At 43.2% G+C, this 11,883-nt stretch overlaps 1 protein-coding gene and 6 non-coding genes across 7 annotated transcripts; 4 read left to right on the forward strand and 3 right to left on the reverse strand.

Annotated features, from left to right (window-relative positions):
* Positions 1-42: 42 nt before the first annotated feature.
* On the reverse strand, positions 43-4,280 carry arpin (actin related protein 2/3 complex inhibitor). Its single transcript, XM_084672638.1, has 7 exons — positions 4,264-4,280; positions 2,511-2,632; positions 1,363-1,438; positions 1,119-1,251; positions 815-1,021; positions 573-736; positions 43-448 (listed from the first exon to the last, which is right to left on the reverse strand). The coding sequence occupies exons 2-7, from the start codon at positions 2,606-2,608 to the stop codon at positions 440-442; spliced, it is 687 nt and encodes a 228-aa protein (XP_084528764.1). The 5' UTR covers positions 2,609-2,632; positions 4,264-4,280; the 3' UTR covers positions 43-439.
* LOC146258381 (U2 spliceosomal RNA) lies at positions 2,927-3,117 on the reverse strand. Its single transcript, XR_014729844.1, has one exon. It is a non-coding gene; the product is annotated as a U2 spliceosomal RNA (small nuclear RNA).
* Positions 4,281-7,424: 3,144 nt separating the features above from the next.
* On the forward strand, positions 7,425-7,615 carry LOC146258382 (U2 spliceosomal RNA). Its single transcript, XR_014729845.1, has one exon. It is a non-coding gene; the product is annotated as a U2 spliceosomal RNA (small nuclear RNA).
* Positions 7,616-8,145: 530 nt separating this feature from the next.
* On the forward strand, positions 8,146-8,228 carry trnal-cag (transfer RNA leucine (anticodon CAG)). Its single transcript has one exon. It is a non-coding gene; the product is annotated as a tRNA-Leu (tRNA).
* A 487-nt stretch (positions 8,229-8,715) lies between these two features.
* On the forward strand, positions 8,716-8,798 carry trnal-cag (transfer RNA leucine (anticodon CAG)). Its single transcript has one exon. It is a non-coding gene; the product is annotated as a tRNA-Leu (tRNA).
* A 490-nt stretch (positions 8,799-9,288) lies between these two features.
* trnag-gcc (transfer RNA glycine (anticodon GCC)) lies at positions 9,289-9,359 on the reverse strand. The gene has a single exon. It is a non-coding gene; the product is annotated as a tRNA-Gly (tRNA).
* A 1,037-nt stretch (positions 9,360-10,396) lies between these two features.
* trnal-cag (transfer RNA leucine (anticodon CAG)) lies at positions 10,397-10,479 on the forward strand. The gene has a single exon. It is a non-coding gene; the product is annotated as a tRNA-Leu (tRNA).
* The last annotated feature ends 1,404 nt before the right edge of the window (positions 10,480-11,883 follow it).

Here is an 11,883-nt window from a genome sequence, read left to right on the forward strand (position 1 = left end):
GATTTATCTGACTATATGGCAACAATGACTGGACAAAATCACTTATTTAAGGGTATTTAAATCATACTCGTTTATTTTACTTCCGTCAAGCATTCTACTGACTTTGTTTGTACGGTGCTGTACATGGTCAATTAATAAAAAAAGTGATGATCATTTACAAAATATGACCAAAAGAATTATCTAGGTATTGAAAATAAACATGCTCTGTGTATGATGTCCAAACTTGACATGTACATTGTGTCAGAATATTGCATTTTGTTTATGCTTTGTAATAAAAAATATCCAAATGTTTGATCGAGTTTGTCAGATTTCAGCGATACGTGAGACCTACCACACTGTGAGGAACACACACACACACACACACAAACACAATAATGAGATAGTCAGGAGAAGGCCCCGAAGATATGATAATCTTGTATAATAACTTTCCCTCCTTTCGTTAATCGTCCTGGAGAAAACAAACACAGCAGCACATTAAGTATCATACTAACTGAATTATACATATCCCATTTACTGTGTGGTTGACATGGTTTTATGTTTATAGAGTATTTGTGCATGTTCAGGCCTCTTACCCATTCATCTTCTTCGGCTCCTGCACCTTCTCCTACTGGGTGCTGCTCACTTCCTGATTCTGCCCGATTGGACAGAATCTTGTCGGTCCATGACGCTCCCGCTTTTTCATCTCCAGCGAAGTTACACTTGGTGACGGTGCCTCCATCCACTTTGGCAAGGGAGACTAAAAAGAAAACAGTCTAACAGCTGATTTATATTTCCTTTCAGCAGAATTAACATTCTTCAAGGATGCCAAACTCACAGATAAATGGTCCGTCTCCACTGGTCTTCAGCCTGACATCCTGGCCCACCTCCAGCTCTGTTTTGTCCATATCAGCCTCGGGGTACCAGAAGGCAAATGTGCCAGGCGGACGGTGCTTCTCTGTCAACCCCAGCAGATCGTCTTGCTTCAGGAGGCCTGCCAACTGCTCCTCACTTAAACGATCTGTATCCCCCTTAGCCTCCACTTCTAATTAACAGCAAAACCAACTCACCCATATCAGTCCACCCTGAGTTTACAGTCTGGAACTTGCACAGATATTCAAGGATAGCACTGGTCTACTTACTGAAGGAGGACATAAGATAACCTGTATTGACTTTCCTCGTGTCGCTAAAATTTGGCTCCACCTCTGTCCCGCAGGCATCATACCGTCTTTGATGGATGCGACTGGGCTTGATGTACACGACATAGAAACGCACCTACCAAGATGATAAAATGTTATTTTTTATCAAACTCATTGCAAAACAAAAAAAAGGTTTAATGGTGCATGATGTTCTGCGCTACTGAAGCTGTTCTTCAGATGTCGCCACCTTCAGGTTGTTGACATCAGTGATGGAATGTCTTGACACGTCCAGCAGCTTTCCCTCCAACAACACTCCAGGGCCTCTGAATGGGACAACAATAAATAAGGATTAGTTTGTTATCGGGCATGTTTTGTTTGGTGTCAGGGATACTGTTAGAAGAGTTAAGTGACAAGGATCAGGATGCGCCGAAAAAATGTACATGCGCAGCTATCATGTAGCTAGTGATTATGGCTGCACCCATAGGCGCCGATACCATGGGTGCTCCGGAGTTCGAGCACCCACGGAAAATACTGAGGACCCACTCTACATTAATTTAAAATTAAACATTGCAATTAAACAACTTTTTTTAAGGGCGTGCGCGCGTGCGGACCCACGGAGGAAATCATAATTCGGCGACTATGGTTGCACCCATTGCGAAGTTGACTCATAAACTGTTTTCAGATTCTCATGAACGACTCGTTGACCAGATGCATCAGCGCGAAGCAATGATGGAAGTCCTGTCCATACGACACAGCTTCTGTCACAGTTTAAAAGTTACAATCCAAGCCGTTAAGTTAGCTAACGACGAAGCTAACTAGCCCACAAAATTCAAACACAAAACGTACCGTTGATATTTCGCAGGAGACCATTCACTACTTATCTTTTCATTGTGCACAGGTTTATTTAATAAAGGCGTATTGTGGAGAATTCGGCTCATTGCATTCCGTAGGAGTAAACTCATCAACAGAAACAAATCAGACCGAATTCTCTCTCCACCAGCAGTGACTTCCTGCTTCTTTTCCAGAAGTAAAATGACGTGTTTCGAAGCTGGTCTGCCGCAGGGTTGATGCCATTTAATGATGTATGGAAGAATACAAACACTTATTGTTTCGCCTTAATTATTCAATGTCATTATTACACTGCAGTAGCATAGCCACTTTTTAGCATAGGCGTTTTAAAATGAGGGGGAACAAAAACAACAGGCTTCCTTTTTTATTGTAAGCAATCTGAAATCTGGGAGGGGGACATATAAACAGTGTTGGGGGTAACGCGTTAGTAACGCGTTAGTAACGCGTTACTGTTGATAACTTCAGTAATCGCATTACAATTATTAATTTGTACTAATCTACAAAATAAATATAAAGTACAGTGCATTAGCTCATGGCTTCTCCTACCCCAGACCCTTGGCACAGTCGTCATAGTACTTCGAGGAGTTCTTTACAAAGCTGAGGCCGTTGACGTCACAGACAAAGGAATGGCCATTCGCTCTCATAAGGTCGAAACCGCACACAGTTTGCTGGAGGGAGAGAATGGGTAAAAAACTAACAATTATATATATACCACAAAAGGCAATTGAATATTGGTCAAAGCACTTGTGAACCCAAGCTTCTTTAATATATATTAGAAACCAAATATAGTAGCCATTTCTCTCTATGGGTCGAGGTTTGTAGTGTGAGCAAATCAGAGATAATTTGGCATGCATGACTGCCTTCAGTGAAATACGTAGTACTAAGCGTGATCTACACATCAACAACACCTATTCCAAGCAGTGTTTGACGATTTGTATTCGACACTTTATTTTCCCCTGGAGGGGAAGTGCACCGTTCCTGGAGATACTGCAATACCAGGTCGATGCGTGGAGTGGACGGAGCAAGCCCCTATTCCATCTCCCTGTTCCAAAAATCAATTTAATATATGGTCCCCGGGTAGGGGACGTATCAGATATTAAACTGATAAGAACAGATACTACACTTGATCTTAGCCAAAAGGCCGAGAAGCGATACCGATGTGCCCCTCGAGGGACCCAAGTCATTTCCAGGACCGTCATATTAATATACGGCTTCACGATGGCCCTAGTGAGCTACATACTCCGTAAAAAAAACTCAACTAAACGGAGTACAAAAAAACATCTCTAGCAAAGAAAAATCGCTTTAATCAACGTGTACACTTTGAAAACTAAAGTGAAAACGTGGTGTAGCCTAGCTGTCACGTGATACAGCTGTCACGTGATACACGGCCCTCCAATTGGAAATGAAGGATAAAATAATTGAAAACAATCGCAGTTAGGCTACCCTTCCGAGAAACAACCAGCCAGCCAATAACATGTACATTGTGAAATATTTCTTGTTTTCAGATGAACACTGTCATGATAGCTCATGGAAGAACAAACAGCCATGCAAACAGCGGACTCTGGCTAAGACAATACCCTGCCATCTGCTGGGCAACATGAGTGGATATGCATTTAGGCCATCAGTTGGGACACACGAGTATGGGGTTCCATTAGTGGCAAAAAATAGTAGGCCTTCCTAACGCTACATGCCAACTAACTAGGCTAGGCTACTACCTCGCAATGTGTCTCCTTTAAGCCAATGCAGGGATACATTGGCCGTGACATATTGCGCATCGAGTTGTTCGGTAATAGGGCTATAGGCCTGCTACTACTAGGCCTGAAACACACACGCCACGACGACGTGAACAGCAAGTGTCTGACAACTTCACCAAAACTCAAACGGCAAAAGTCGAATATGTCCAGCTGACATGACCATAAACATTGACACACGTTAACCACATACATTGTCACGCATCCGGTGATAAAATAAATGCAAAAAAAACAGCAGCGATGGCTGTGTGGCCTAACCTTGGCCTAGCAGCCAACAATAAGCTCACAGTTGTTGCCACTTGCAAACAAAATGAAATGGGGAGTGTGTGCCTCTCCTCGGTGTCATGGTGTGTGGTGGGGTAGGACCCAAGTGCACAGAGATGCGAGGCATTTTGAAAACCAAGGTTTAATCTCAAAAAACGGGGAAACAACTAGGTTACTCAAAGTGACAAACTCTGGCCATAGAACTGAACTGTCAGGTGGATGAACAAATTCAGCTTAGCCTTCCTGTATCTAGGAAAGAGACGGACAAACCCGAAGCAAAATACCTTTCGACAAGTCTGGTGCTTATCATTCAGCGAGTCGTGATGCTTGGCGTTTCTCTTCCAACAAGCGCTCTTGCCGAATGATTTGGATCAATGCGCTGTAGTGAGAGCCCTTCCACTTCTCCCCATTGAAGCACTTTCACTACAACTCCTAAAAATAACTCTGAAATGTGCTATTTGCAGATTCCCCAGAGGCGGTGTATTAGGACAGATACAATGAAAGTGTGTATTTTCTTTCACAGACATCACATCGGTCTGACTTCAAACTCAATTTTTAATGTGATTTGCCACAAGGCAAGCTAAAGAACCAAAACTTCGAGGCTAATCAATTTGGAAGATTCTAAATAAATGTGTCGGTCCATACAACTTGCAACAGGAGTTGGCTTACCGTTAGGCCTCAACGTGCCAAGTTTGAAGGGTTGCATGTGAAAAAAGGATAACGTCGTTCCTCACCGGGGCAATCATCCCAGAGCTCAAACAAGGCATCCTGCAAGGCGTGAAATTTAGCCTACCAAATCCGTTTAAACTACTACTTTTCCACATATCCTTCCGTTTGTGAGGGCCTATAACTACTTCAGATGAGGCCGACGAAAAATCCTCCCGATGCCACTTGCAAAAGACAGTGCCACTTGCAAGAGGCCTACTCCAATACAACGTGTAGACCTGCGCATACCTGAGAAATGTTAATGAGGTAAAAGTTGAGCGTCCTGGGGGGTTGGGCGATGAGAAGGTTTGTGGATCTCTTGTATTGCTGTGCGTTAACGCGTTATTTTGCGTCTGCCAAGCGGTAGAAAATTACATGTAGCCTAGTGTATTACTGGACAACGACTTGTTAATGTAAATCTGTTGTTAGATAGTTATTTTGCATGCTGACACACACGACAGAGAATCCGAGAGCGCCATTTGACACGAATAAAGTCATGTCCCCAACCAACTTTGAAGAAAGGGGTCATTTTTTAAAGTTAAACAAACAAGCTAATGACATTGCCTCAGCAGATCCAGTGTATTTCTGGTTCTAGTTGTAGGCCTAATTTATCAACTTTGAACTTGTATTCTCCTTCCTGTGCATGAATTGGTCAAAAAAGACAAAAAGAGAGGAGGATGGGGGGGGGGGGGGGGGGGGGCTACGGTGTGTGCTTAAAACACGGCCATGGGGCCAGCAGACGCTCTCGGTCCCTCTTTACATTAACAAGTCGTTGTCCAGTAATACACTAGGCTACATGTAATTTTCTACCGCTTGGCAGACGCAAAATAACGCGTTAACGCACAGCAATACAAGAGATCCACAAACCTTCTCATCGCCCAACCCCCCAGGACGCTCAACTTTTACCTCATTAACATTTCTCAGGTATGCGCAGGTCTACACGTTGTATTGGAGTAGGCCTCTTGCAAGTGGCACTGTCTTTTGCAAGTGGCATCGGGAGGATTTTTCGTCGGCCTCATCTGAAGTAGTTATAGGCCCTCACAAACGGAAGGATATGTGGAAAAGTAGTAGTTTAAACGGATTTGGTAGGCTAAATTTCACGCCTTGCAGGATGCCTTGTTTGAGCTCTGGGATGATTGCCCCGGTGAGGAACGACGTTATCCTTTTTTCACATGCAACCCTTCAAACTTGGCACGTTGAGGCCTAACGGTAAGCCAACTCCTGTTGCAAGTTGTATGGACCGACACATTTATTTAGAATCTTCCAAATTGATTAGCCTCGAAGTTTTGGTTCTTTAGCTTGCCTTGTGGCAAATCACATTAAAAATTGAGTTTGAAGTCAGACCGATGTGATGTCTGTGAAAGAAAATACACACTTTCATTGTATCTGTCCTAATACACCGCCTCTGGGGAATCTGCAAATAGCACATTTCAGAGTTATTTTTAGGAGTTGTAGTGAAAGTGCTTCAATGGGGAGAAGTGGAAGGGCTCTCACTACAGCGCATTGATCCAAATCATTCGGCAAGAGCGCTTGTTGGAAGAGAAACGCCAAGCATCACGACTCGCTGAATGATAAGCACCAGACTTGTCGAAAGGTATTTTGCTTCGGGTTTGTCCGTCTCTTTCCTAGATACAGGAAGGCTAAGCTGAATTTGTTCATCCACCTGACAGTTCAGTTCTATGGCCAGAGTTTGTCACTTTGAGTAACCTAGTTGTTTCCCCGTTTTTTGAGATTAAACCTTGGTTTTCAAAATGCCTCGCATCTCTGTGCACTTGGGTCCTACCCCACCACACACCATGACACCGAGGAGAGGCACACACTCCCCATTTCATTTTGTTTGCAAGTGGCAACAACTGTGAGCTTATTGTTGGCTGCTAGGCCAAGGTTAGGCCACACAGCCATCGCTGCTGTTTTTTTTGCATTTATTTTATCACCGGATGCGTGACAATGTATGTGGTTAACGTGTGTCAATGTTTATGGTCATGTCAGCTGGACATATTCGACTTTTGCCGTTTGAGTTTTGGTGAAGTTGTCAGACACTTGCTGTTCACGTCGTCGTGGCGTGTGTGTTTCAGGCCTAGTAGTAGCAGGCCTATAGCCCTATTACCGAACAACTCGATGCGCAATATGTCACGGCCAATGTATCCCTGCATTGGCTTAAAGGAGACACATTGCGAGGTAGTAGCCTAGCCTAGTTAGTTGGCATGTAGCGTTAGGAAGGCCTACTATTTTTTGCCACTAATGGAACCCCATACTCGTGTGTCCCAACTGATGGCCTAAATGCATATCCACTCATGTTGCCCAGCAGATGGCAGGGTATTGTCTTAGCCAGAGTCCGCTGTTTGCATGGCTGTTTGTTCTTCCATGAGCTATCATGACAGTGTTCATCTGAAAACAAGAAATATTTCACAATGTACATGTTATTGGCTGGCTGGTTGTTTCTCGGAAGGGTAGCCTAACTGCGATTGTTTTCAATTATTTTATCCTTCATTTCCAATTGGAGGGCCGTGTATCACGTGACAGCTGTATCACGTGACAGCTAGGCTACACCACGTTTTCACTTTAGTTTTCAAAGTGTACACGTTGATTAAAGCGATTTTTCTTTGCTAGAGATGTTTTTTTGTACTCCGTTTAGTTGAGTTTTTTTTACGGAGTATGTAGCTCACTAGGGCCATCGTGAAGCCGTATATTAATATGACGGTCCTGGAAATGACTTGGGTCCCTCGAGGGGCACATCGGTATCGCTTCTCGGCCTTTTGGCTAAGATCAAGTGTAGTATCTGTTCTTATCAGTTTAATATCTGATACGTCCCCTACCCGGGGACCATATATTAAATTGATTTTTGGAACAGGGAGATGGAATAGGGGCTTGCTCCGTCCACTCCACGCATCGACCTGGTATTGCAGTATCTCCAGGAACGGTGCACTTCCCCTCCAGGGGAAAATAAAGTGTCGAATACAAATCGTCAAACACTGCTTGGAATAGGTGTTGTTGATGTGTAGATCACGCTTAGTACTACGTATTTCACTGAAGGCAGTCATGCATGCCAAATTATCTCTGATTTGCTCACACTACAAACCTCGACCCATAGAGAGAAATGGCTACTATATTTGGTTTCTAATATATATTAAAGAAGCTTGGGTTAATCAAAGATCAGCATTTATTAGCAAAGTAACTAGCAAACTCGGTCGACATGCACATCCAGAGATGTGGTTGTGCAATGATTGGAGGTTCTTCTTCCGAACACCAGAGGGCAGCAGCGACTCTTTTTTAACCGATCATCTGTAGGCCTACTATCTTGACAACACAGCAGCATCTTATTTTGTTATTCCCCAAAAAACAAAACAACCAAAACCAGCCGTTATACTAGATTTGAGTTATAGATTTGAGTTACTAAAGATGTTTTAACATCTACTAATAGTTGTTGATGTTAAATACTGTGATTTTTCTATTGAAGTTATGTCAGGATGGCCGAGCGGTCTAAGGCGCTGCGTTCAGGTCGCAGTCTCCTCTGGAGGCGTGGGTTCGAATCCCACTTCTGACAATATTTTTTTGTTCAGATTATGGCCTTAATTTTAGGCCGGGGCCTCCATAGTAATGTCTGTAGTAAGATATAACATAGCATACAATGTGAATGCAGTGGCATATTTTCCACCACCCAGGAGGCCAGAGCTTCAATACATTTCCTCTATGTAGCTAGTTGTGTGTGTTCCGGCTATCTAGTTAAAGGTGACAACTAACATAGTTCAGCAGTTGAATTCAGTATACAGCTGAAACTGCTGGTGTCCACATGCACAATTAGCAATTTCTCTAGAAATTGTACCCTCTCTTATTTTAATTATTACTACAGTTATGGTCACGATCATTTTGAGTGATAGTCACAAAACACGTGTTACAGAGTCTCATGCTTTGGCCGGGAATAGGACCCAAGATATCATACCTTGCAATAATTGATGAACTAATGTTAGTACCCATTAGGTATGTCCAACATTTGTCTTAGTGTATCCCAGTGTCAAGATTTACTATAATCAGTCAGGATGGCCGAGCGGTCTAAGGCGCTGCGTTCAGGTCGCAGTCTCCCCTGGAGGCGTGGGTTCAAATCCCACTTCTGACAGTACTTTTTTGTTTGGATTATGGAATTAATTTAATGCTACTTAAAGACCAGTGTCTCCATAGTAATGTATTTAGCTGTAAGATATAAAATAACATAGAATGTGAATTCAGTGGTAGAATTCCCACCACCCAGGAGGCCAGGGCTCCAATACAAATCAATGATACTTCCTTTCTTTTGAGCCCTTTTGGAGCCCAATTTTAAGAAACCTATATAAGTTCAACCTAATAGACATAAAAACAAACTAAAAACTCTACAAATACCTTTCATTTCCTTTATGTAGTTGTGCGTGTTCCGGCTATCTAGTAAAAGTTAGCAACTAACTGTTTGGCAGTTGATGTCAATATACTGCTGGGGTGTCCACAAGCACAATTTGCAATTTCCCTAGAAATGGTACCTTCTCTTATTTCAATTGTTACGACAGGTATGATCATGATGTAGATCCAGTGGGGTTTTGTATATTTTGAATGTTACGAAACGAAAAATAATGTCATGCATTGGCCGGGAATCGAACCCGGGCCTCCCGCGTGGCAGGCGAGAATTCTACCACTGAACCACCAATGCTTTGACTGTCAACGTCATGTACCCTGGAGTATTGACCCCGTTTAAACTATTTTAAACGTTACCCATTCTTTATCAATGGTAGTCCTAAACCACTACGGATGTAATATTCTGACGGCCTCTCGTAGGTTTTTGGACGCTGTTCCGATTTTACCATAGACTCCCTTAGAAGAAGAGAGGCAAATCTCCAACTGTCTGTCAGTGAGTTTACCCGATGAGTTTACCATGAGAAGTTGGAATGTCCGATTTTACAGAGCCGTTTTCAACTCCTCCCCGACTGCAAGCAGCTACTCTCGCCGGTCGTTTCATGCAGCCGCAGTCCATTTAATTGGCTGAAGTGGCAGTGAGAAACACTTGGTGAATCTTGACTTGCAGATTGTCAGCAGTCTGACACTGTAAACTACTAAATACGCCAGGAAATAATAAAGCCTTATTAGTATTTCGTTTGGTCTCAGCATTGATATTTTTGACCCTTTTGTCCTTTGTAGATAGGAACATTCTAGCCTTACATCGCCACCCATTCTACAATGGAAACATGTTTTGAAAGGTGTAGTTGTAGTAGAGCATGTAACTTTTGCTTGTATTACCTATCTCTAGCATCTGCAATCTTTCGACCAATGTGTTAGCAGCAGCTGGTCTTGTTGAAGCCAGAAGGATAAAGCTAACACACCCACATAATGGGCCCGTGCTAGTTTAGCCTAGTAGCCTACCAGCAGGCTAGCACCTCAAAAGTGATATTGACTGGTAAAGTACATTGAGAGCAACCAAACCCAAGAAAAGTCCCTACCAAAGCTGAGACCAAACCTCCGCCCTTGGGCTGCAGCCATACCCAACTCCATAAATCCAACAGCAAACCCAGGCCTCCTGCATAGCAGAATTCTACCGCCGAACCACCTATCCTTAAATACCTAAATACTCTGAGGTATAGACAGGGTATATTGTCACCCCTTAGTAAACAAGCTTATCTTTTAGACAAGACGTATGAAATTATCAATTAAACCATAATATGCCATATTTATAATATTTCATAATATTGTTCAGTCAGGATGGCCGAGCGGTCTAAGGCGCTGCGTTCAGGTCGCAGTCTCCCCTGGAGGCGTGGGTTCAAATCCCACTTCTGACAGTCATTTTTATTTCCTTCTTCTTCTTTCCCTCGCCCCCAGGGCCGCACCTAGAAATTGTTGAGCCCCTAAGAAGGTCCAGTGAATGCCCCCCCCCCCCGCAATAGGTCTTTACTTTCAACGCATGTGCGTGTGTGCTCTCTCTCTCCAACATAAAACATATGTAAACTTAGAGAGACTTACTCAGTGATGGGAGCTACATTATAGCAAAACAAATACATCTTTATACATAAAACTTAAACAAAGTTTAATAAATATAACTGAGAGCCCTTGACAAATTGTGTGGCGCCGGGCCAGACACACACACACACACACACACACACACACACACACACACACACACACACACACACACACACACACACACACACACACACACACACACACACACACACACACACACACACACACACACAACAAATTGACACACTGAGATCTGCTACACTCACCACATTTTCTAGTATAAAATGCAATTTACGTTGCTTATTATACAGCCATCTTCCTTGTCTTTCTGGATGCAAAGTCTTTTATAATGTTTTCGAAGTCAATTTGTTTAGCCATTTCACACCCAATGGAAAGTATTGGGATTGAGCCTCTCCTGGCTCATTGTGGAGCACAAGTCATTTTTACGATTTTGAGTTTACTGAAGGATCTTTCTCCTCCTGCCAAGTTACAGGTAAAGTGCAGAATGTCCGCAGAGCAATGCAGAACATGCGCTTTCTCAGTGTCAGCTTTGCTCTAACTAGCTTCCTCTTTGCTAGCATCGTGGCTACTACAGTACTGCTCGTCTCTGCAGCCTGGCTGGGAGCTTCTTTCGGAGTTGACTGGAGAAACATATTTATTACTTTTATTTGGGGGGGCGAATGCCCTTGCTAGCTCCTTTTTTTCTCTTTTCCTTTCTGATATCCCGATTTCTGAACAGATCCTGGCATAGCAATACTGAATACTCTCCGTTGGGCTGTGACTACAGGGCGTGTTTCAACCGAACTCGTAAAACAAATACCTCTACGCTCAATTGGATAGACCTACAACCAATCAGAGCAACGTAATATGTTGTTTGTTGAAAACAAATTCAACCCAAGGGCTCTTTTGTGACGTTGTTGATTACGTTACTGTTGATCATCTGTCCATCATCGTATAAAGCCCGCCCTGGCAATTTCATTGGTCCGCCCAGATCCTGGTTTTATGTAGTTGTTCCCAATACGAGACCCTCCAGACACAACTTCCCGACCTTTTTTGTGGGCGGGGAGAAGTTGGGCTGGCAGCCAGGCTAGCATAGCAACGAAATGTAACCTACTCTGACATTATTAGCGTAACCTTAGATCATGACATTGCTAAACAAAAAACGACAATTTTTAGGAGGGGGGGGGGGGGTCATTATGAAACAGGCTACATTTTACTAACGC

This window comes from Hypomesus nipponensis, chromosome 14 (genome assembly GCF_054491055.1).
Source record: "Hypomesus nipponensis isolate SF chromosome 14, ASM5449105v1, whole genome shotgun sequence".
Lineage (NCBI taxonomy): Eukaryota > Metazoa > Chordata > Actinopteri > Osmeriformes > Osmeridae > Hypomesus > Hypomesus nipponensis.

Excerpts from the sequence above, each read along its gene's own strand:
- arpin (XM_084672638.1), bottom strand. The coding sequence starts at position 2,608 with ATGAGAGCGAATGGCCATTCCTTTGTCTGTGACGTCAACGGCCTCAGC. Across the intron at positions 1,439-2,510 it reads GACTGTGCCAAGGGTCTGGG|AGGCCCTGGAGTGTTGTTGG; the intron begins GTAGGAGAAGCC and ends TGTCCCATTCAG. Across the intron at positions 737-814 it reads TGGAGACGGACCATTTATCT|TCTCCCTTGCCAAAGTGGAT; the intron begins GTGAGTTTGGCA and ends TTTTCTTTTTAG.